Raw genomic sequence first — 25430 nt, forward strand, 5'->3', positions numbered from 1 at the left:
ACAAAAGAAAGAAGAACTAGGAACATATTTCCTGTTCCTACAGTGATCTTAAAAAAAATCCAAGTGAACACATTTCTGCAAAATATATAACAACATCATAACCAAATAGCTTTTTAACACTTTAGACATAAATTATGGTGACAGACCTAATTCAGACTATTGTTTGCTTCATATATTTCAATTTCTAGCCATAGTACAAAACCCTAAACTGCAGACAAATGGATCAGTTCTATGCTTTATGGCTCATAATCAAAGAAGAAAATGAGAGAATGGAGGGAGGCAGATCTATGTGCATAGCAAAAAAGGAGATTGTCTTTATGGGTTATGGTGCCTTTATTCAGTTCTGTAGAATACAGAACTGAGAACTGTACAGCGTGCACACACATTAAGCCACATGATTTGGTGTCAGTGCACAGTGAGTTCCCCAATCAGGTCTACCCTACAGCATACTGAGGCAGTACTAAGAAAGTGGATTCCTTTGAAATCTGGTGTTAGAGGGGAGTTTTATGGATACTGTAGATGACCAAAAAGACAAATAAGTGGGTTCTAGATCAAATCAAGCCTGAAGTCTCCCAAGAAGCTAAAATGATACTTAAGCTGAGGATGTCATACTTTGGTCACATTATGAGAAACAAGTCTCACTGGAAAATATAATAATGCTACAAAAAGTTGAAAACAGCAGGAAAAGAGGAAGACACAACATGAGATGGATTAATTAAGGAAGCCATGACCCTTGTTTGCAAGACATGAGCAAAGCTATTAATGATAGGATTCTTTGAAGGCCATTAATTCATAGAGTCACCATAAATCAGAAGCAACTTAATGACACTTAATACCAACACAATGAAATATATAATATCTGACTACAAACGGTGTGTGTGTGTGTGATATTCACAATACTGAATGTTCCCTGGAAACCAAGCTTTCTTTCAACTAGAGAAACACAGCAGAGAATGAATTGTCCACTGAAGAAAAAAATCCCAAGTTCAATGAGAATATACTTGGAGTCATGGACATAGCTGAGGTACAGAAAAATGAAAATAGTGCCTGTTCTAGCTTGATTTCCATATGGAGGAGAATAAATCTGGACTACTTCAGAATGAAGGTTGGAGGATTACATTTCTAATGCCTCCCCATTAGGGTTGCCAAGTCCAATTCAAGAAATATCTAGGGACTTTGGGGGTGGAGCCAGGAGACTTTGGGGGTGGAGCCAGAAGCAAGGGTGTGACAAGCATAATTGAATGTCAAGGGAGTTCTGGCCATCACATCTTTTAAATCCCTTCCCTCCATAGGAAACAATGAAGGATAGGGGCACCTTCTTTGGGGGCTCATAGAATTGGACCTCCTGGTCCAATCTTTTAGAAATTTGGGGGGTATTTTGGGGGAGAGGCCCTGGATGCTATGCTGCAAATTTGGTGCCTCTACCTAAAAAAACAGCCTCCCCAGAGCCCCAGATACCCGTGGATCAATTCTCCGTTATTTCCTATGAGAATAAATCTCTATAGGGAATAATAGTTACCTCCCCTCTCCCCCCCACACTTTCTTTCTCTCACTCACACACACACTTAACTTTCTCTGGTGCCTCCACAACGAGGTCTGGAAAGTACAGGGGCTATGCTGCTCTCTTTTACACACACACTCACTTGTCTGAAAGAAAGCAAAACACTGTGAAGCCTACAACCCTGTGAGGTAGGTTAAGCTGAGTGACAGGCCCAAGGTCCCCCAGGGAGCTTCCATGGCAGAGTGGGGATTTGAACCTGGGTCTCCAAGCTCCTAGTTAACTAGTAACACTCTAAGATGAGGAAGAAGAAGAGGAAGAAGATATTGGATTTATAACCAGCCCTTCACTCTGAATCTCAGAGCGGCTCACAGTCTTCTTTATCTTCCTCCTCCACAATAAACACCCTGTGAGGTGGGTGGGGTTGAGAGAGCTCTTGCAGCAGCTGCCCTTTCAAGGACAACTCTGTGAGGGATATGGCTGACCCAAGGCCATTCCAGCAGCTGCAAGTGGAGGTGGGGAATGGAACCCGGTTTTCCCCCGAAGACCAGGACACCAGCAGCATGGGGACAAAGGCCACTCCCTGCGTAAAGGCGCAGGGCATCCTCCCGTGCCACCCAGGGCGGGTCCCCTTGGGGATCAGCAGCTGCCTTTCGCCGGCAATAGGCATGGAGGCGGAGGCTGTGCGGCTTGGAGGGCTTGTTAGCCGCCTTGAGGGTGAAGTCACAAAGTGCTTGAAGTCGCACCAGTTTCCCCTGCAGGGGCCTCAGCCTGATGAACGCACAAACACCCACTCTCTCTTCACTTATCTCCGTAGGGGGACTGGCCTCACTTTTCTGCGCTATTCTTCCCTCACGGGGTCACTTCTTTTTTGGAAAGCATGCAACCATTTGTCTGTTCTGCCTTCCTCACACCCGCTGGTCTGCCCTGGGGGTAAGGTGTTCCTCCCACTCCCCCCAAGCAAGTATGGTGTAATGGTTAGTGTGTTGTGCTGGAATCCAGAAGGGTCAAGTCCCAAACTTGGCACAAAGTTTGATGGGTAAAACTACCTCATCGGGTTGTTGCGATAATAAAATAAGGATAACTATTCAAGAACAGCTTGCTGGATCAGATCAGTGATCCATCTAGTCCAGCATACTGTTTCATACTACGGTTGCCAATCCCCAGGTGGGGGCAGAGGATCCCCCAGTTTGGAGGCCCTCCCCCTGCTTCAGGGTCGTCAGAAAGCGGAGGAAGGGGAGGGAAATGTCTGCTGGGAACTCCATTATTCCCTATGGTGATTTATTCCCATAGAAAATAATGGAGAATTGATCAGCGGGTATCTGGGGCTCTGCGGGGGCTGTTTTTTGACGTAGATGCACCAAAGTTTCAGTACAGTATCTAGTGCCTCTCCCCAAAATGTCCCCCAAGTTTCAAAACTATTGGACCAGGGGATCCAATTCTATGAGCCCCAAAAGAAGGTGCCCCTATCCTTCATTATTTCCTACGGAAGGAAGGCATTGAAAAGGTTGCTGTCCCTTTAAATGTGATGGCCAGAACTCCCTTTGGAGTTGTCACAGCCTTGATCTTGGCTCCACCCCTAATGTCTCCTGGCACCACCCCCAAAGTCTCCTGGCTCCACCCCCAAAGTCCCCAGATATTTCTTAAATTGGGCTCGATTTATAACCCGCCCTGAGCCGCCTCAGTGGGGAGGGCGGGATATAAATTGAATAAAATGAAATGAAAATGAACACTTGGCAACCCTATTTCATACAGTAGCCAACCATTTGCTCTTGAGTGATGAGCAAGCAGGTCACAGAGGCCCATATCCCAGCCCTGGCATTCAGAGGTCTGCTACGTCTATAGATGGAGACTCCCTTCAGTCACCATAGCTTGTAGCCATTGATGGACCTCTCTCCATGAATTTGTCTACCCCTCCTCTTTAAGGCTACCTAAACTTGTGGCCATCACTACTTCCTCTGGCAGTGAATGCCAGTTTAATTTGTTGTTCAGTAAAGAAATATTTATTTGCAATATCCTTTTGAGATACAGTAACCAGAACTGTGCACAGACTGCCTAATGAGACCACACTACTACAGTTTTATACAAGTACATTACAATATTGGCTTTTATTTTTAATCCCTTTCCTAATTATTTTTAGCATGCATGGTATATTTATTTACATATATGTAATGGAACAGTCTGCTCCTCCCCTAATATATGTGTGATTTAGTTTGGTCCTTTTGGATGGAGTTATTGTTTCAGTTTTCAGTTTTGTATGTTAGCTGAAGTTGTTGGAGTTGTCTTTTTGCAAATAAATGGCTGATGTTTTGAGCCGTCTTGTCTCTGCTGAATGGGCAGGTGCCTAGGTTAGTACCCTAACCTGACAACTCACAGCCAAAGCAAAAGATTACAGCATGAAGTTTGTCTTTTTTCACCACAACCACACATTTCTTTTTGAATGCCTTCTTTTTGACCCAGGTTTATTAGCAATAGAATAATTAGCAAGCGTTTTCACATTCTGACATGTTACGGTTTTTAACTTTTGTACCACTTTGCATTTCAAACCCCACCAGTTATATGTAGTTCTGCTTACTGTACCTCATTCCTCGTCTTAAGAAGTGTGCATGCACAAGGAAGCTTACGTTCTGAATAAAACTACGTTGGTCTTAAAAGTGCAATTGACTCCTATTTTGTTCCATTATATAATCTGTTTTTTGTAAAGAAAAAGTTGTGGAAAAGCAGGAAGAGAAAGTGACCGCGAAACAGTTTTTTTTAATATGTCAAGATTCTGTAGTTACAGGAAATGCTTTTTGCAAAAAAATAAAACCGCTGCAGGACAATTCCTGGAAACCGTCTTTTATTTTACACCCCCCCCCTTCCCGTTTATGTCACACCATTTCCACAAAACCACGGCGATTCTGCAGCACAGCCCAGGTCATTTTCACTTTCGCTTCTGCCTCAAGTCGCAGTTGAGAGCCAGAACAATAGAGAGCCCGCGCCAAGAAGAACAGCTAGACGTACCGTAAGTATACTGAACTGATACGACGCGGGGAGTTCTGATTCGGGGCTTCCCAAGCGCTTTTCTCGGCGCTTTTCGCAGACCCTGTCTAGGATCAAAGCAGGAAGTCAAGTTCACCTTTAAGCCCAACCAATCTTTATTCAGCACTTAAGCTTTCGTGTGCTCCCTTAAGCCACTTCATCAGATGAGGGGATCAGGTATTGTGTGCAACATGACTCCTGCTTTGTTCTACGCCTTCAGACCAACGCGGCTGCCCACTTGGATCTACCTATTTAGGATCGGAAGCGGGAAGTTTCCCTTCTCACTTCCCCTCAACCTCTCGCAGCCCGCATCCTTGCTGCGGAACTGTTATTGGCCCCTTGCGGTAAACGTATTGGTGGAGTTTACAGTTTACCGTCACCCGTCGTTTACAGTTTACTGCCAGATATAGTTATTAAAACAGATTAAGTAATTGTCAGACTTTGCGGGACTGTCTGATAGGAACCGTATTGTTGGGATCTCAGAGAGATACTGTACTGGCGTGGTGCGCATGCCTGAGGTTTTTTTTTAAAAAAGTTCATTATGTTCTTAGGTATGTTTTTCTGTTCTAGGTTTCACTTTGCGTTGCACCAATAAATATTTTTAACCGTTTACTAATTGCAGCCAAACGATTGTGGCAGCAATAGCAAAACGAAGGCACACAGTTTGCAAACAGGCAACTCCTAGCCTATGCGTATTGCTGAAAAGACCCAGTAAACCCGTTCACTGACAATATGTCAAAGTGCATTCCCGTTTACCTTTGCTATGTGACTAATTTCTTAGAAACCCTGCATATTCTAGAGCTGTAAACTCAGATTCAGTGGGAGCTCACAGGAGCACAGCTGCCTCCTTCTGAGAGTTCCACCTCCTTGTCCATTGAATAGTATGTGCAGCTGCATAAAGATCCCTGGATGAGCTCCACCACCTATTTTTCTATGAAATGACTCCTGTGTAAAGTTGCAGTCACAAGTGCAGTTCCATCTATCAGTTCAGTTCAGTTTATTTATACTGCACCAAGCCAACTATAAAAGCCTAACAATTTAAACAAATTTGAACATTAAATGGCAAAATTATCCATGGTTGAAATAGAATAAATAAAATGAATAAAATCAAGATATATGCATTTTTAATACAAAGACAAGCATTACAAAACTTAGCTACCTGTCCATGTATCACCAATCATGCCCCAAACCTAAGATCTCCTGCTTACAAGTAAGTGTACTTACATCTTAGGCTTTTGAAATCAGTGTTAATACTGATTTCATGCATTATTATGTATGCTTATTATGTATGTTCATGGAAATCTGCCTGAATTTGTGGATGTGGTATGTTTTAAATTTAATTCCTCCAGTGGCTAATGCTTTGGTGTTCTAGCTGTTCACACAGATAATGTTCATGAGCTGCTCTTGATCTGCATAGCATTCACACCCACAGAGTTGGATCACTTTGTGCTCAAGGTGGGGAGGGTGATTTTTATTTGCTTTCACTGACTGTCCCTTCTTACTGCACCCTAGGGTTGCCAACTCTTGGTCAGAGAATTCCTGGAGATATTTGGGGGGGGGGGACCTAAAGGTGGGGTTTGGAAAGGGGAGGGACCTCAGCCAGGTATAATACCATGGAATTCATCCTTCAAAGCGTTTTCTTCAGGGGAAAAGGTCTCTGCTGTTTGGAGATTAATTGCAATTCTGGGAGATCTCCAAGCCCCACTCTCATTCCACACCATACCACATGACTTTGTGTCCACACAGGTCCCACTATCCCTAGCATAAGTTCTCTGGAGGTCTGCTTCCTCTGGCACTTGAAGTTGCAAAATTTGTAGGCTTCAGATCACAATCTTGGCAGCTGACCAACCCTTGAATGGTATGAAATCCTTCCTTCTCTGCTAAACACCCTTCCACCAACAGTAGACAGCCGTGTATGTAAACAGTTTTTAAATTTTTGAGGTGTTAGATTCATAAATATTTCAGAAACTCAACAACAAAGGAAGCCTCACACAGTCAACAACTCTTTTGGTTCATAACTAGGGAAGTTTCCAATATAAGCAATCTGTATTCACTGTGGAGTTACCCTCTTTTTGCACAATGTATGTGATTTTTTTTTTTAAAAATCAAAACCACTATTTTTGTTTTTGATCTCTGCTTTAATATGACATCACATTTCTCCCTCTGCAGCCTCTGCAAGAGATTATAGAAACCCTTTGGTTCTTCACTGTCAGTCACTGTGACAATGAGTCACTGAGGTAGTAAAAGCCAATTTCCTGGTTTCCTGGTGGAACTCAGATGGTGGAACTCAGTGTAAATCAAGGGAAGCTGGGGGAGGGGATAAAATCTGGTATTGGAGGATTAACTTGCACCCACATACATTCTTCAACAAGTTTCAGTTTTCATTTATTTTATTTCATGTTTATCTCACCATTCCTTGAGGAGATCTCAGAGGGATATATATATATCTCCTCCTAATAACCCTTCCCCCCCTCCTGACAGCTCAAGTGTTGTGGCTGATTTGAACCATGGTCTCCCCTGATTTAGCCCAACTTCCTAACTACTGCCATTCACTTGTACAGAAACATAAAGCACTGCTGTATTGTAGCACAGGCAGAATCCTCTCAGCAACCCTGACAGAGCAGCATGACAGAGTAGCATGGCTTTGTGCAACAGAGGTCCCTTTGAAGAATAACAGTGTAATACAATGGTTGGAGTGTGAAAACCAGATGAAGCTCACTGACTTGTTGAGCCCATCAGTTTCTCTTAGCCTGCCTTACTGGACACTGTTGGATAAAATCTCTTGTGAATTAGGGCGGGGTATAAATTAAAAAAAAAATCAAAAATTAAATTAAAATGGTGTAAGGGGAAAAGCTGAGCTACCTAACAGGCTAGGTAGTGAATGTACAGAGCTGATTTGTCCACATTCTCCCAGCTGCCTTTTTAATGAACATTTCAGTGATCATTTGTATAAGCCTGGTATGAAACTGGGTCTTCTGATTGATGTTGAAAATGAAAATTCAGATTGTAGTATATAAAACCTGACATGGATTCTTTGTAACCTCTCTTTTTAGATTCAGAATGGCTGATGTCAAATCCCGCTTGACCAAGCAGGAGAAAGTGCTATTGCTACGTCTCTTGGGAAGCAAGCACATAAGCCTTCTCTATAAGGGCAGTGTTCATGGTTTCAATATTAATACTTTCCATTATATATGCAACCGACAAGGCCCAACTGTGACAGTGGCATACAATGCAAGTGGTTACATTTTTGGAGGCTTTACGGTTCAGAGTTACAGTTCCTCTGGGGCGTACCTAAACGATGACAAAGCATTTCTCTTTCGATTGAAAGGGAAAGAGAATGAATCGAGCCCAGTAAAAATCCCGGTCAAAATTGCCCAAGAGGCTGTATATGACAACAGTGAATATGGTCCTTATTTTGGAGCAGGCTCCCTTGTGTTGTTGTCGGAAAACAAAGCAGCTGTTGCCACAAACGCAAGTGTTGCTTCCTACACTTTCCATGCTGAAGACTTACATGGGAATGACCAGGTTCTCACAGAATGTGAAGTGTATCGAGTTGAAGGTAAACTGAAAAGGGGGGGGGGGTGTTTTCTTGTTCAAGTCAGCTTTTTTGTATTCTCATAACATTCCGGGTTTTTCATAGATGTTGGAGATATTATGGAGATTCCATGGAGGAAGAATGGATGGACAGCTGGGTAGGTTAACAGCTTTATAGCATACCTTTGGGCCAAATGAGATTTTTTAAAAAAAGATTTGTGATTAGGATTTTCTATGGATGTTTATTGGCTGCTTGGAAGATTAAGGAAGGGTTGTGGCGTAAAACAGAATTTGATCCTTTCCTCTTATGCCTGTTTCATGATTTAAAACATACACCTGAAATCAGTTAGTTCTGCATAGAGGAAAAGAAAGGTTCAGTCACTTCTGCTCCTGCCTCCCCACCCCCACCGAGCTGCTTGTAGCTGCAGAGGGTACTTTGATTGTAGAATAGACATGAAAGGAAAGGTTTAAACTCTCTCATCCACTAAAACTTCACTTCTAAGCAGTCTCCTGGGGCTTCTTATTAGCTTTATTTTTAAAATGCAGAAGATCCTAGTGCAGGGTCTTTCTCTTATCTAATTCAGCCCTTTGTTACAGCCTATGTCTGTATGCTTTATAAATACACTGGGCAGACACTTATTTTGGAAAACAGGTAGCAGATCTCAGTAGACTGGGGTAACATAAGAACCACTCATAAACTACAGTATAGGTAATAAGGCTTCTGTTGTGTTTTACGCAACATAATCTCAGTAGTGTGATTTATGGTAAGGTTTGCTGCAGTGGGAGTCAACAAGATGTTCCTGTTGCTTTGTGGAATAGCCAATTGCTATGTTTTCTTAAAAAAAATGTAGGAGGAGGGAGGCTTAAAAGACAATCAGTTATGCACTGGGAAAGAAAGAGTCTTTCTTCCTGTGTCATTTTCCCAAATTGACTTCCCCTTCCCTCCTGTGCTGCCATTTGCATCATTTCCTCATGGCACTATATGTTTTCCATACAGGCAAAATGATTATCCCTCTTGCAAAAATGTTCTGTCCCCCTGTGGCTTCAATCAAAATGATTCCTTTCAATTCCAAAGCATTCACTTTTTTGTAGCTAGTACTTGCAGTTTAATAAATAGAATATATCCATTACGGATCACCAGTTATTGCATCTAGTTAAACAGTTCTTTGTCAAGGACCATGGTGTCTCAGATTATGTATTACATTTGTGGCACAGTGGAGGGAGACACACACACACACAAAGGTGAGTATATAAATGTATTTACCTTGTTGAGAGATAAATATATAAATTTCTTTTAAAATTTTAACAGGGAAAGAGAGAAACTGATGGAAGAAATAAGAACTTACAAGCCTTGCCTGAATAGTGTGCCGCAGTTTCGAGTTCTGATTCTTGGGCCAGTCGGAGCTGGCAAGTCCAGCTTTTTCAACTCTGTGAATTCTGCATTCCGGGGATATGTGACAAGCCAAGCTATAGCTGGATCAGATTCCACAAGTGTGACCATGCAGGTAGTTATATATGGATAAATTTTAAAACTACTCTTTTTGTTGATGTTTAGAATATTTTATTTTCTCAAATATTAGTTATTTTAGCTTTGACAATAGTGCCATTTAACCCCAATATTGTCTTTTCATTATCTTGTCATGTTAATCTGTTGCCCATTCTAATCTGTCTACTGAAAATCAGAGTAAAAGTCTAAAGATTGTTTTATTTCATTCTGTGCTTCTAAGATATGGTCTAATACATCTCAGTATTGTTGACAGGATATGTGATTTCCCATTTAGTATATCTGCCTATTAGATTTTTTTTCTATCTAATGATATTTGAGTAGCATACATGGTTCTCTTCTCCATTCTCCATTCCAACATTATAACAAATCTGTGTCAAGACCAATATTCCCTCTAAGCTTGTGGAGTCTTGTGAGCAAAAATTCTACTTTGTGAGCTACTGACATTAACGTTGCGAGCTACTGCATAAATTAGTTTGCTCGGGGGCCATTTTTCCTGAGCTAGGACAAAAACGTGTGAGCCGGAGGCTAAAAAAAGTGTGAGCTAGCTCACACTAACTCAGTTTAGAGGAAACACTGGTCAAGACTAAATCTACCCTGCAGGGGTGTGGTTCCCAATCCCCGGAACCCTGAGCAAGAAAGTTACAAAATATGGTAACATTTGAATGATAGGAACATTTAAGTTTAACAGCAAAATTTTCTAGTTGCTACAATAGAGCTGGGATTAAAGAACTGGAAGAAAAAAGCATATTATCCCTAATATATACCATGTCTTTTTTTTGTTTCCAAACCACAGTATAGGACTTACCAAGTTAAAAATGGAAGGGATGGAAATTCACTGCCCATTGTTTTCTGCGACACTATGGGACTAGAAGAAAAACAAGGAGCTGGTCTGGAAATTGAGGAGGTACCCAACATATTAAAAGGACATGTTCCCGATAGGTATCAGGTATGATCTATCATTTAACATTCTGAACTTCATTTTAAACAGTTTAATATTTGTTTTAAACTGTTTTATATTTGTAATTTAAGTATTCATAGTTACTGTGATTTTATCCTCACTATAGGCACATCCTGTAGCTTCTGGAGTTGGTCATCAGAGTAAGGACTGTTTTACATATGGTGGTTTCTTGGAAGCACAGTTGAATAGAGGATGCTCCATTTAGCAATGCGTTTGGGGAAAATGGCTTACCATGTGGTTACAGCAATTTCCTTCCACACCATCGATTTGTTTCTTTTTATGTGGCTTCTGGTCATCTGGTAAAAATGATTGGAACCACATGGAAAGCTCCTTTCACAAAGAGGCTGCCCATGTGTGCATTTTCAAGTGTCAACCTGCCATTGATTTCCTGTGCAAGCCATACCTCTGACTGTGGCTGTGGTAGTGTACCTCAGTTCCAGCCTGTAGCATTCTAGTGTTTGATGTAGTGCTTTTCATTGATGTCTCCCATGCATGGTTCTTGAGCCCTTGCAAGATATGTTGAAATTTACACAAATTTGCTTGTTCGGTAACAATGATTAGAAAGACTGTTTTAGGTTGTTCTTTGGGCTTGTGACTAGCTTAGCAGCTTTGCATAAAATAGTATGAAATTCTCATACAACTAAATATGCAAAGGAGTAGCTAGATATATGAGTGTGTGCTAAGAAAATATGCTAACCGAAATATCTTCTAATGGAAATTGCAAAATGGATGGGCCTCTCTTTGATTTTTTTTTTAAAACAAGACTTAAAAATGTGGTGGACAGGCAGCACTACAAGAACCATAATGGAGGAATTCTGAAATAATATTAAATTAGCAGAAAACTACTGACCAATTTCCCACTCACCTTACACTGCTTTCACGTTCGTCTTCGCAGTGGTGCTTCCTTCTCATTTCACACTGGCCGTTTTCGCACTCACGTTTTACTGGCGCCACGACCATCCTGACGCCGGCGAATCTGCATGGCTTTCGCACCAGAAGCTCCGGCGCTCCCAGAAGCGCCGGCTACTTCCGTCGCTAAGCCAGCGCAAACGGAAATCGCAAAGATGCAGGAAAACGTTTGCGCTGGCTTAGCGACGGAAAGCGCCGGCGCTTCTGGGAGCGCCGGCGCTTCTGTTGCGAAATCCATGCAGATTCGCCGGCGTCAGGAGGGTCGTGGCGCCAGTAAAACGTGAGTGCGAAAACACCCACTATCTGCCCTGGGGCTGCAGCATACGTCGGTGTTTCATGCAGCAAACAGAAACCGCTAAAAACCAGTTTCTGTTTGCTGTGCGAAAACACCAACGCTTGCTGCAGCCCTGGGGCAGATAGTGTGAAATCGGAAGGAAGCCTTGCTGAGAAGACGAATGTGAGAGTGGCATAGGGTGAGTGGGAAATCAGTCACTGGGTTCTTACAAAAACATTGATCAAAATATCTTGGCTAGCATTTAGGTGGGACACAAATTTGATAGTGTGTTTTATAGGACACATAATACACCATAGATTTTTCTTCTGCCCTTACACCAAGGAGCTCAGGATGATATGCATATTTATCCATTTTATCCTCACAACAGCACTGTGAGGTGCAATAATAATAATAATAGAAGAAGAAGAAGCAAATGTTGAGTTTGCAAGACAAAGGATGAAACAGTTGACACACAGTCAGTGCCTGCAGTAAAATTGCTCAAATTGACTCTAAAGAACATCACAATAGAGTTGCAGGTAAGTTGCACTGAAGTATTCACAAGAAGTATGGCTTACCATCAGCCAGAACTTCATGGGAGCACAAACCAGACAAGATCATGGAGAATTGAGACTTCTGATTACAAACAGAAAAACACCAGGAGCATAACACCCCTGGTATTACATTAACATCACAATCCCAGGAGGCAGCAGAATAGAAAAGAAGAAAATAGGAGATCACAAAATACCAGTACCTACAAATAGAGCCCTGCGGCGCAGAGTGGCAAAGCTGCAGTATTACAGTCCCTTTAAAAATAATAATAATAATAACAATAATAATAATAATAATAATAATAATAATAATAATAATAATAATAATAATAATAATAATATTTATTATGTGTACATATATCAACATGTTTATACATCTCATATAAATACATTTTGTTTTTTGGTTATTGTCTTCTACAAATCAAACTGAATACTAATAACAAATAAATAAACTTCTTCCTCTTTATCTTATTTCCTTTCTTTACCCGATTTCACCCAATCCCTGTACCATTTTTCCTTATTCTTGATCTAATCCTAATTATATTTTTTCTTTTTGTTTCTTTACTTCTTTCACATACTTACATCTTTACACACTTAATTTTTAAAACTTTAAACTATCTTCTCTCGTGCCTGCAAAAGAAAGCCGGACAGGGCTACCTCCAAAACTGGGTGCTGCAGAAAAATCTCTACAGTCGGAGGCGGGGGGGGGCACACCCACCGCCTCCTTGCTAATCCAATTAACAATTCAATTTCCATTTTCCATTCCCATTTATCATATCTTTAGCTAACTTCTAACTATATAATGTGCATATTCTCCTATTAATTGCTCTCAACTTCTCAAGAAAAAATAATTTCCCGATTCAGACTCTTCCAGACTTTTGTTTAATTACACTATCAATTAGTTCCTTGCCAGATGCCTCATTATATGCAGTAAAAGTTTGATTTTCCATATTGACCATTAGATGGCCTAGTGGTAACCACCTATACTGAATTCCTTTTTCACGTAGAATCTTCGTTGTTTCTCAAGGGTGTTTTCCCACAGAGCTTACCGCGGAGCGATGTCCCTCTTCACAGCGCAGCGTCTGCGTGGATTTCCCACCAGCTGCTCCGCAGAACCAGGAAGTGCCGGGCCTTTTGCGTCACAAATGTAAACAGCTAAAAACCAGTTTACGTTAGCGACGCAAAAGCCGCGGCTCTTCCTGGTTCTGCGGAGCAGTTGGTGGGAAATCCATGCAGTTGCGTGGTGAAGAAGGATGTCGCTCTGTGGTAAGCTCTGTGGGAAAACGCCCTAAGTCTCCTCCTTACATTAATTACTTCAGCTGAGATATCAGGAAATCAAAAAACTATTCAAGGCACAGTCCCTGTTTTTCCCTGGTGATTTTAAAAAGTTTGTTCTTCATCTGCAGTTGTTTAAATTCAACAACAATGTCTGGGGAAACTTCAGGAGCCTTTTTGGAAATGTTTAATCAGAAGGCAGAGGTAACAATCTCTTGGGAAGGCTCTGCTTTTCCTTCTGTGAGAAGAATCTGACTCAGCCATCTATTTAAAGCTGTAGTAAGATTTTCGGTCTCTCCAAAATTTACATATATTCCACGAAGCTTGGCATTTCTTCCTCTCAGTTTTAACTCCTGATCTTATTTTTGGCCCAGGACTCAAAATCCTTAAAGTCTTTAAAATCTTCTGTTGTCTTTTTTGCCGTCTGATATGCAGCTTCAACTTTCTTACCAGTTGTTTTCAGTGCTGCAGTGAGTTCATCCAATTTCTTATTAATTGGTTTGACTGACTGTTTGAAAAGTCCCAAGTTCTTTTTTTAATTGTCCAACCTCTCCACTAAGAGACCCTGCATCTTTCTTAATTTCATTCTTTATCTCCGTTAGGGCATGCAGTATCGCAGTCTGTTTGCTTCAGGGAGGAGTACTCCCCCCCGGCCACCATTTCATCTAAAAGAGAAGTCTCCAAGTCAGAAGCTTAAGATTCTTCTTAGTTTTACCCTTTCTAGGAGGTCTATTGGGAGGGTTTTTAGTACCTTTCTTTGCTCTGGTCCTTCCCATACTTGACTTTGATGTTCTTTCCAAACCTGGCTGTGTTATCTGGGAGTAGTCATTAATCTTGTGCAGGAATAGCAGGAGCGTAGGAGGGATGCAACCGGCCAGAAGCTCAGTCTCTACGCCCCTGCACTACTGCAGTCATAAGCTCTTCTCACGACCTGAGTTCAATCCCGGCAGAAGCTGGGTTTAGGTAGCTGGTTCCAGGTTTACTCAGCCTTCCATCCTTCCGAGGTCAGTAAAGTGAATACCCAGCTTGCTGGGGCGGGGAAGTGTAGATGACTGGGGAAGGCAATTGGAAACCACCCCCTAAAAAGTCTGCCGTGAAAATGTTGTGAAAGCAATGTCACCTCAGAGTCAGAAAAGACTGGTGCTTGCACAGGGGACTACCTTTACCTTTTTATAAATAGAGTGCCTCTGGGAGAAGAAGGTTACCATTGTACCAGTTGTCAAATGGAACCCTTAGAGCAGTGCCTAGAAGTCTCAAGAAACCAGAACACTCTGAGCACTGAAGCAAATAACACTAGCTCATCTCTAAAGACAATGTTGCTTGGAAGAGCAAGAATCCTGCAAAGATACATTTGCAGTTTCCAAGAACTTGGCTAGACGTTGAACTGAGGAACACCATTTACCAGTCAAATAGCTGACTGTGCCAATTCATCATCATAAACATTTTTATGCTGCCTCTCTATGAAATCAGGGTCCATAGTTAGGCTGCGAGTGACTGGCCTGAGATCACCCAGAGAGCTTCATGGAAGAGTGTGTTTGGTCTTCCAGATCCTAATCCCAACACTTTAGCCACTTTAACACACTAATGCTTACATTTCTGGGTTTGGCTCTTTCTATTTTAATTGTTCCTGAGTCCAGTCAGCATGAAGCCAGTGGAAGAAGGATGATGCAAATGCTGTTACTTCAGTCTAATTGGAAATAGTGACATTGGCAGAAATGCTTCTCGCAATAGTGTTTCTGCAGACTTGTCCATTAAATAGCCCCTTTAATGGATGTGTGCTGCCAGAGGAATGTGATGGGAATAGCCCACTGATGCAATCGGTAGGGCTCAATCATGAAGGGACTAATGATCTGTCATTTCACATGTTTCATGAAAGGAGTTTCATGTCGATAAAAGTAAATGACTTTAACTATTTGTATCCACCTTATTATTGACTTTTATTATGATTGTTATTACTGGGTTTCCTTCTCAGTTCAATCCATCCTCCATTATACAACCAAATGCACCTGGCTACATCAGGAACCCAGCTCTGAAGGACCAGGTTCATTGTGTTCTATTTGTTATTGATGGGGCCAAAGTTGAGATTCTACATGAAAATCTGGCAGCAAAGCTGAGAGAAATACGACGGAAAGCAAATTTACTTGGTTAGTTTTGTATGTTTCTGTTCCATATAGCCTTATCCGTAAATGTTTCTACAAACCAATATTTCAGAACTGACATATGAAAGACATAGTCTTTAAAATGTTACCAAGTCTTCATCATCTCTCAAACAGAAGGTCGTTCATCTGTATCAGAATGCTATCCATATATTGTGTGAGCTGACAGGTTCTTGATGAACATTTTGTGTTGAAATTCCAACAGATATTTAATACTCCTACCAACTATGGACTGCTTAGCCAGAATTAGATGATTAGAGGTTTTATTCCATATTGCTAACATATTAGCATATGTAGCAAATGATGCAACTAGCTCAGTATTTCCTACCTACAATAACAGAAGAAGAGAACCCATACTAAGGGCCCATCTAGTTCAGCAGCCTGTTCCACAGAGGCCAACATGATACATCAGAAGACACAGAAGCAGAGACAGAAAGGTTCCCTCTATTTTCCTCTCCAATAACTGACAGTGAGGGATGTTGCATGTATGAAGATGGAGGTGCCGTTTAGCCATCATGGCTAAAAACTAGTGAATGAACTTTCCTTCATGAATTTGGTTTTTAAAGTTGTAATGGGCTGTGAGTTCTGCAAGTGTCGTGTATTATATAAGAAGTATTTTGTTCTGTATCTACTTCCCAAAGACTTCATTGGACACCTAATAATTCTAGTATTTTAGGAGAGAAAGAAGTTCTGTTTACCCACTTTTGACATATTGTGCAAAAGAGCTATAAACATTAATTTATATAATCTGATTGGTAGTGACTCAGGCATCTCCTGCTACCAATTATCCTTTAACTGGACATCTCAGGGATTGAGCCTGAGGTTTTTTACATGTAAAGCATGCATTCTGTCACTGAACCCTCTTTGTGTTTTGAACTTAACTCATATTGTGGCCAAACAATGAAAAACATTTTAAGGTGCTGTTTCTACACCCATTAAATGGCCATCCCATTTTTTTTTTAAAAAGCAAATAGTGCCAAATTACCAAATACGAATAAGTCAAGAATCAATTTCTAATCTAGTGTGATCTGTGTTTTCTGAAGAATTAATCCTTTTTTTCATCACAATTTTCCCAATGACACCTCTCCCTTCTTCCTCTCTGGGGCAGTGGCAAATAGCAGCTTTGGAGGAAAAATGATCAGGAAAAATGGTTTGGAAATGTTGGAGTCTTGATCAGAGTTCTTGCCCCACATTGGTTAAACTTAACAGATTTAAGCAAAAACAAAAAAAAGCCCTCATTAAGTTAATTTCTGTTCTACATTTGTTGTCAAAGTCAGTGGTTCACAGGCTCTGGACATTTTCTGTCTCTGTCTGCAGACTTTGCAAAGAAGAATCAGATCAGGGGTGGCCAAACTTGTTTAACTTAAGAGCCACATAGAATAAACATCAGATGTTTGAGAGCTGCAAGACATAACATCAGATGTTTGAAAGAAGGAAGGAAGGAAGGAAATAGATGGGGGGAGGAGAGCAACTTTGAATGTATTCTCCAAGCCACTGGCTGGCTTGGCTCGGAGAAGGGATTTAAAGAGAGAAATGCCTTCTTCAAGCCAGGGTGGTGGGGTGGTAGGGGCTTTGAGAGCCACACAATAGGTGTGAAAAAGCCACATGTGGCTTCTCAGCCACAGTTTGGCCATCCCTGAGCCAGATGGACCAAGACACACTCATCCTCAAGGTCTGTTCATTTACCCTCTTTACTGCACAAGGAAATAGGCTTTGCTGTCTAATCTGCTGTGATGTAGTATTCCTGGTTCTTCTCGAGTGATTTTAAAAAACATGGCTTGTTTTGTTGATTGCTAAGCAAAAATGTGAAACCCTTTCATATCACAAGAGCTTGAAAGTTAGTTGATGGTCATATATAACTATTTTCATAACCCATTGTCTTGCTACAGATGTGCCACAGTTGGTTATATTAACTAAAGTGGATGAAATTTGCAGTTTTCTCGAGGAAGATATTTCATATGTGTATAAAAGCAAACTGGTTGAGAAGCAGGTAAGATGTGGTTCTTTCTCTGGATATTAGCTTGGTAGTCTTAAATGGTCATAATCGTTTAAGCTGCACTAGTATCTGCACTGAGTATGCTATAAAGAAAAGTGTTTCCTCACTTTTGTTTTGTCTAAATAAAACTTTGGTTCATGCTGTAGAGGCCTACAGGTATTTTTCCAGAGACACTTAAAAGTCCAGAGTCAGTATGACCTTGTAGTGAAGATAGCTTACATATGGAACAGGAAGGGAGTACTGCCTTACCCTGGCCTACCAATCAGTGCACACCAAACCACTGAGATATCGTTCGCATGTGTGGGAAAGAGGCGAGAGTAATCTGCAGTACAGTTTCGTTTCTGTCCCTGGGACAAACCCTTCTACATCATGAGCCTAGCAACAAATAGAGAGAATTACATTAGCTCTCTAGTTTCTGATTAGCCTAACAGGCCTGAGACCCATCAAAGACCCTTTCCAGAAATCTAGTTAGCTTTTGCCCTTCAAGGGCTCAATGGCTACTTAGCACCAAGTTACTCTGCTCAGGTTCTCATGGCATCCATCTTGAACTGCTTTTGTTGTCTCTGAAGACCAGAGACACTGTGTTGCTGAACCTGACAGCTGAAACTTGGAACTTTGCTTTACTATACTAGCTAAGCTGGATAAGCATAGTGTTTGTTGTTCTATTCCTTCACAGTATTTTAAAGTATTTTTTGCACCTTAATAAAAATAATTACATTTTTTTTCTTCTTGTGGATTTTTGCCTTCATTAACCTCAAAGCCTAAGTCCAGAAGCCTGGACCTTTGACCACCTACCTGGTAATGTTTTAGCTTGAGAAACTCAGTCGGCAGTCCTACCTGCAGAGCTGACTTTTCTTGTTAACTCTCCGAGAGGGCAGGATACTTGTCCTTTTGCTCCTGTGCTGGGGGAATAGATAAAAAGGACTGGTGGCACCTATTAGATGAGTGAGACTTTTGTTTTGCCCTTTCCTCCCTTAAAGCAAAAGTTCTTAGCCTGGTTTGGGGTTGAGAATTGTATCGTATGCTTACTTCTGCATTCACTCTCAGGGCCATATGAAATAAATCCTAATAACAGCCATGTTATGGAAGGCTGCCTATTGGATGAATGAACTAACTCAGCATGGGGCCAAATCCATTTGCGGAAAACCAGCCTGTGTGCCAGAGTATTGGACTTCCCTTATGCCTGGGATCTTGGAGTGAGGGCTTTCTCAAGGGTTGCCAACAGTTTATGGCGGCATACTTAGCTAGGGGCTGCCGATGGTTTATGGGGCATGCCCATCTTGGGGGCTGCCAACACACTTAAGTGGCAGGTGGTAATTATACTTGTGGAAACTGGCAGCATGCCATCCCATGGGTCTTCCCACCTCAGCAGGCAGGCTGAGGGTGGGACAGGGTACATTGACTGGCAGGTGGGTCAGTCAGTGCCAGATTCAGTGGACCCATGCTGTGCCAAGGCCTCTTACAGTAACCAATAAAAGTTGTGGCCATTTTATTCCAAAACATTATGTGTGATTGTGTTATTGGCCAGTGGCTATAAAAGGGTCTTCACCTTCACTGCCCTGTCCCCTCCTCTAAGTGCTGGGACTGCAAACAATAATGCAAGAAAGCAGACTGAGAAATAACAAGCCACATTTTATCTCCTACACAGATGCAGTTAACATCAGAAAGACTTGGGATCCCTTTGTCTCAGATAGTTCCTGTTAAAAATTATTCCTCTGAGCTGGACATTAAGTTTGATGTTGATATCCTCATTCTTATGGCAGTGAGACAAATGCTGCGGTTAGCTGAAGGATTCCTTAACAATGTTCCTTTTGACCACTGTTCTGATTCAGATTTGTACAAGTGACCATATTTCTGTCTGAAATGTTTTGAAGTTGATTCTGCTTGAGGGAAGATGCCAGTCTACTCACTTTTAGGACTGCTTAGTCTATATTTAATTACATTATATCACATTAGAGTTAATTGTGGTTTCTCATGAAAATATGTTTAAAAATGTAAGGTATTATTAAATGTCATTGTATTGTTTAATATTTTACTTCTTTTATTTTTTCCCAAGAGGACCAATGTTGTCTGCAATTTTTTTAACCTCATTTTATTCTCATAACAACCCTGCCTAAAGTCACCCAGTGAACTTTTCATCACCAAAGAATGGCTTCCCCAAGCCATAATCTAATCACTGCACTATACCAGTTGGGGAGGTGGGTGGATTGAATGCCCCTCAAAAGAGAGACACTTTCAGTGAGCCACAACAGGTTTGTGTGAGAATTATTACATCTTTATTTGAAGGAACTGTAGGGCTCTTTTTCTAGCAGGAGCTCCTCTGCCCCCCTGATGTAGCCAATCCTCCTGGAGTTTACAGTAGGCTCCGTAATCAGAGCCCTCTAACCTCTTGGAGGATTAGCTACATCAGGGGATATGACCTAATATGCAGAGGAGCTCCTGCTAGAAAAAGAGCTCTGGGTAAGCTCCGGAAATAGAATGGCTTTGTTTTAATGATATTTTCCTTTGATTGGTTTTGAGAACAGGGTCTGAGAGTTCCCATTCCTCTTCTGATGCCACTCAGGATCAGAATTAGTACCCACTTTACTGACCCTTTCAAGCAGCAGCAAGCATGCACATATCTTCTTGCAAAGCTTTATTAATTTCCACCTGTGAATGTGATTGATGCTGGGTTGGGAAAAATCCAGAATTTAAGTCTACAGAGGGAATATATTGTAGGTAGATTAACTGTTTGTTCACTTGAAAATATGTTTTGTTTTGCCTTCTTTTGTTTTTTTTGAAACAAATCTGAAAATCTTTAATGATATGTTATCTTGCAATATATCTTGTTAGCTTCCAGCAGTTAAGCAATGCAATATTGTCATTTGTGCAAACACACGTTTTGAGCAGAATAAGTAATATATACTTTTGTTTGTTGCCATCTATATGATTTTTTGCAGCACTTACTTGAATCAATAAATATTTTCAAGAATATATTTGTTCAGATTCTTTACTCTGAAAATTCAATGAAGTATAGAATACTTACATTATATTAAACTTTCTTACATAAAGGTATTAGCTTGGTCCTGCTCTAGCATGGTGCAGGGACCACTTTTTGTCCATCTTCTCTCTGCATAAGGAGGATACTGGGTTTGAGGCTGGGTAGCTGATATATCGTGGCCTCCTGGGAGAAACAGAAGTAGATACATTGAGTACCGTATGTTTCACCTTGCCAAGGCAGGCACTAACCTAGTGGACCTGGAGAAGATGGTTGTGCTGCTCCTGCTTGGTTGGGCTCATCATAGTTAAAGTGGTTTGGTATCAGCCTTTAAGCTGTTGCTGTGCAGGCGAGGCATAACCTTGGCCTTTTCTGCATTATTGAGGCACAGATGTGGTCTGAACCACAGAGCAGAGATTGTAGATGAAACCTCATTGCAGAACAGTAAAAAGGTAAAGGTAGTCCCCTGTGCAAGAACCAGTTGTTTCCGACTCTGGGGTGACGTCGCATCACGACGTTTTCATAGCAGACTTTTTATGGGGTGGTTTGTCATTGCCTTCCCCAGTCATCTACACTTTTCCTCCAGCAAGCTGGGTACTCATTTTACTGACCTTGGAAGGATGGAAGGGTAAATAAACCTTGAGGTGGCTACCTGAACCCAGCTTCCTCTGGGATCGAACTCAGGTCATGAGCAGAGAGCTTGGACTGCAGTACTGCAGCTTACCATTCTGCGCCACGGGGCTCTTTTTCTGCAGAACAGTAGTCTCAACTAAAAGGAATGGGGAAGTATAATAAGCAATATGTACTTAAAAGCTGCAAAGCTCTGCCCACAGGGAATCACTCAATTAAGGCTTCTAGATTTTACTGGCACATGCTGTTGCTTCTGCTAAAGTTAACCCCAAGTGTGAGCTGTTGAAAATCAAGGGGGCTGAATCTAGTGCTTGATTTCTGTTAATGGGAGGGGCCAATATTCACTGATTCCCCCTTTCCTAAAGAAAAATGTAGTCTGAAAAACAAATGTTGCATGCATTTAATATGGCTTGAATGTATGTTATTGAGGAGCTCTAAGGTTTGAAATGTAACATGTTTTCTTTTATAAAATAACATACTATATTTTTGGTAGCATTTTTGGTTTTTTTTCCCGAGGAAACAAAAATGTGATCAAGTTTGCCCTCTAGTGGAAAAACGTCCAGAAGTCATCAATTTATTAAGCACTATTCAGAATGCTCTAAAAATTAATGCTAGGTTTCTTCTCTGGACCAGATATTCCTAGCTGGAACACTGCACAGGTCTTCCAGACAAAATTGAACATGTAGAAAATAATTGATGACATGGACTTAAACACCTTTTTGTTTTTTTAAAAAATGCAATGCTTATTTAGAATCACTGGCTGATGGATTTTCTCACCTTTTACTTAAGGAGCCAGCATGTAGCAACAAGAAGTTTGGTCATATGGGGAAGACTAGCACTGGACCATGTGACAATGTGGATTTGTGCAATGTTGCTGATTGCACTGTGCAATTTGAATGCCTGAAACATCCTGCACTTCCCCTATTAATATTGTCAGCTCACATGAAAGTTAGACTAGAACCAACGGTTGAAATTAAGAGTTTTTTGCTAAACATTAGGAAAAACTTCCTGACAGAGCGGTTCCTCAGTGGAACAGGTTTCCTCATAAGATGATGGGTTCTCCTTCCTTGAAGGTTTTTAAACAGGCTAGATGGTCATCCAACAGCAGTGCTGATTCTGTGAGCTTAGGCAGATCATGAGGGGAAGGGCAGGAAGGGATGCATCTGTGCTTAGTAGGGATGTGCAAAAAAAAAAAAATTCGGAATTACACGGATTCGGAAGTACACGGGGGGAAAAAATTCGGATTCCCCATGCACTACTGAATACCGTATTCGGAATAGCTGCATATACGGTAGATGCACGGCTATTACCGAATATACGGCCCTATTATACCCTATGGGCCATTGAAATCAATGGCAAATAGGGTATATTTGAAGCCACCTGGAGGGGGGCGGGTTTGAGGGAGAGCCCCCAAATTTGCAGGGGACTCTCCCCTCCAACCCCCCCAAGTCCCAAAAAGATTGGGCCAGGGGATCCCATTCCAGGGGTACTCAAAGAGGGTGCCCCTATTCCATCATTATACCCTATGGGCCATTGAAATCAATGGCAAATAGGGTATAATTGAAGCCGCCTGGAGGGGAGGGGGTTTGAGGGAGAGCCCCCAAATTTGCAGGGGACCTGCAGGGGACTCTCTCCTCCAACCCCCCCAAGTCCCAAAAAGATTGGGCCAGGGGGTCCATGTCTTTGGGCTCCCCAAAAGGCCCATTGCCAACAATGATGGGGAAAGCCCAATTAGCCACTTCCTGCACTACAATTGCTGTGGGGAAAGTGGCTCTGGCCAGAGGGGGGTTTGAGGGAGAGGCCCCAAAACTGCAGGGCAGCTTCAGGGGACTCCCCAGCATGCAACCCCCCTGCCCCCAAAAGACAGCACCCATCTGTGGGCACCCCAAAAGGAACACTGCTCCCAATGGTGAGAAAAAAACCAATTAGAGCCACTTCCTCACTGCAATTGTCATGGGAAGTGTGGCTCTGAGGAGCAGGAGGTTTTGAGGAGAGCCCCCCAAACTGCTGTGCAGCTTCAGGGCACTGTCCCACACAAAACCCACAAGGGCAAAAAAAAATTGGACCAGGGGGTCCAATTCCAGGGGCACCCAAAGCCAAACCTAACTTCACACCAGAGAATCTCTATAGGCCCCAAATGCACTACATCCCTCTATCTAATCTATGAACCCTGGGCCTGCAGGCCTGGCACCAATATAAACCCAGTTACCAACGTCACTGCCACACAAAACACAATCTGCTCAAGGTCTGCTCTGCAGACCTGGCTGCAGCAAACCCAGATGCCAGCTCTCCAGCCCTGCCCCAAACAACACGGGGAGAGCTGGCCAACCACAAAAAGAGTAACAGCAGCAGCACAACACAGCACAGCAGCAACAAATCAAACACTGAATACTTTTAAAACAGTAAAAAATTAACTTTTAACAATACAGGAACTTTGCCACCCTCTCCCCCCCAAAAAAACCCTTCACCCTAACCCCAAGAAATCCAAGCCACCCAAATCAGGAGAAGTAAAAGGACACTGCACTTTTAAAAGTCCTCTCACTAAATTAAGATATGGGCAAATTGGCAAACCCCCCCCACCCCAGGCCCCCTCCCCAAGCAGAAACCCCCAAATAAGCTACCCCACCACCACCCAAATCTGGATAAGTAAAGGGACTCTAAGTCTTTAAAAAAAGTCCTTTTACCAACAATAAATAAAAACAAGAACCCAAGAGAGTGTCTTACCTTGTCTTCTCTGAGTGAGAGAGGCAGTCTGAGTGAGAGAGGCAGCAGCTTAAGCGAAGGGCCAGCCAGCCACTGCCAGCCCTTTGCACAATCTCTCACACACAGCATGGAGGAGTCAGCCAGGAAGGGAAGACTCCTTAGAAAGCAATTCAAAGCATGCATTTGCAATGCATTTTGCAAATGCATGCTTTGGATTGGCTGCTGGGGCTCCTCTTCCCCCTCCCCCCCTCCCTGATCCCAGGGAGGTTAAGGCAGAGGCGGGAAGAAGCCACTAAAGGCGCCAAAGCAGCTCCTTTGAAGCTCCAGAAGCTAATTGCCGCCTTTTGAATTGACAGCTGTGTGCTTACGAATAGCTATTCGTAACTACACAGCGAGCCTATTTGGCTGCCGTATAATGGGCGCTTATGGAAGTCGGCTGCAGGCTATTCCGTATGCGGCCGAATCAGCACTGATTCGGCTGTAAATACGGCTCAGCCGAGCCGAATGCACATCCCTAGTGCTTAGTTCTTGCAGCCCTCTCTTACACACCCAGGAAATGATCACCACTTTGGGGTCAGTCAGCAATTTTTCTCCAAGCCAATCTGGCCAGGAATCCTGGATGTTTTTTGCCATCTTGTGGGTATAGAGCAGGAGTCACTAGAGGTAGGGGGAAGGTATTTGTGAATTTCCTGCACTGCGCAGGGGGTTGGACTAGATTTTCCTGGAAATTCTTTCCAATTCTATTATTCTCTTATTCTAACTGAAACTCTTCCAGTGATCTGCTACTAGTCTGAACAATGATAGCATTATTTGCTTGCTCTGTGAGAATCTCCAGGTCTGGACATTTGGGGACTTGGAAATGATAAGACTAGGTGGGTCAGGAGGTTGTACTGAAGAAAGGAAAGGGGTGAAATCACAATTTTGCATCAGCAAAACTCGGACTTATGGAAGAGAAAGGAGATGATAAAATTTTGTCCATCAACATCAATGCATCTTTTTTACCCCCAGGGGTATTAGTCTATTAGTAGAAGGAAGATACAAATGATCTTAAGGGACCCTTCACATCCGGGCCACTTGCTATTTGAGATTTTACCGTCAGGTAGGCGATATAGAGTGTTGAAGGCAAAGACAAATAGATTCAAGGGCAGCTTCTATCCAAGTGCCGTGGTTAAGCTAAATGCAGGGTTATGAATGGTTATGTGTTTTTAGATGCATTTAAATGGTCTATGTATATGTCCTTTTGTGGGTGTTGATGTGTTGGTATGTTTGTGGAAGAGCACCTCATTTCATTGCTCTCATTTTCTTGAGAACAATGACAATAAATTTATCTATCTATCTATCTATCTATCTATCTATCTATCTATCTATCTATCTATCTATCTATCTATCTATCTATGTGGATCTCATGACCCTGGGAATAAACTGTCCTGGAACTGGTAGGGAC

General features: G+C 42.0%; 1 protein-coding gene across 2 annotated transcripts; it reads left to right on the plus strand.

Annotated features, from left to right (window-relative positions):
* The first annotated feature begins 4470 nt into the window (after positions 1 to 4470).
* Positions 4471 to 19589, plus strand: LOC132566743 (interferon-induced protein 44-like). Of its 2 annotated transcripts, none has more exons than XM_060232081.1 (8): positions 4471 to 4497; positions 7573 to 8078; positions 8160 to 8211; positions 9363 to 9558; positions 10354 to 10506; positions 15497 to 15668; positions 17570 to 17670; positions 19325 to 19583. In XM_060232081.1, the coding sequence occupies exons 2-8, from the start codon at positions 7580 to 7582 to the stop codon at positions 19520 to 19522; spliced, it is 1371 nt and encodes a 456-aa protein (XP_060088064.1). In that variant the 5' UTR covers positions 4471 to 4497; positions 7573 to 7579; the 3' UTR covers positions 19523 to 19583. The 2 variants fall into 2 exon arrangements, with proteins under 2 accessions (XP_060088064.1, XP_060088063.1); XM_060232080.1 differs by lacking the exon at positions 4471 to 4497 and adding an exon at positions 6280 to 6377 and having other exon boundaries at positions 19325 to 19589.
* Positions 19590 to 25430: the final 5841 nt, after the last annotated feature.

The sequence above is a fragment of the Heteronotia binoei genome, chromosome 2 (assembly GCF_032191835.1).
Source record: "Heteronotia binoei isolate CCM8104 ecotype False Entrance Well chromosome 2, APGP_CSIRO_Hbin_v1, whole genome shotgun sequence".
Taxonomy (NCBI): Eukaryota; Metazoa; Chordata; class Lepidosauria; order Squamata; family Gekkonidae; genus Heteronotia; species Heteronotia binoei.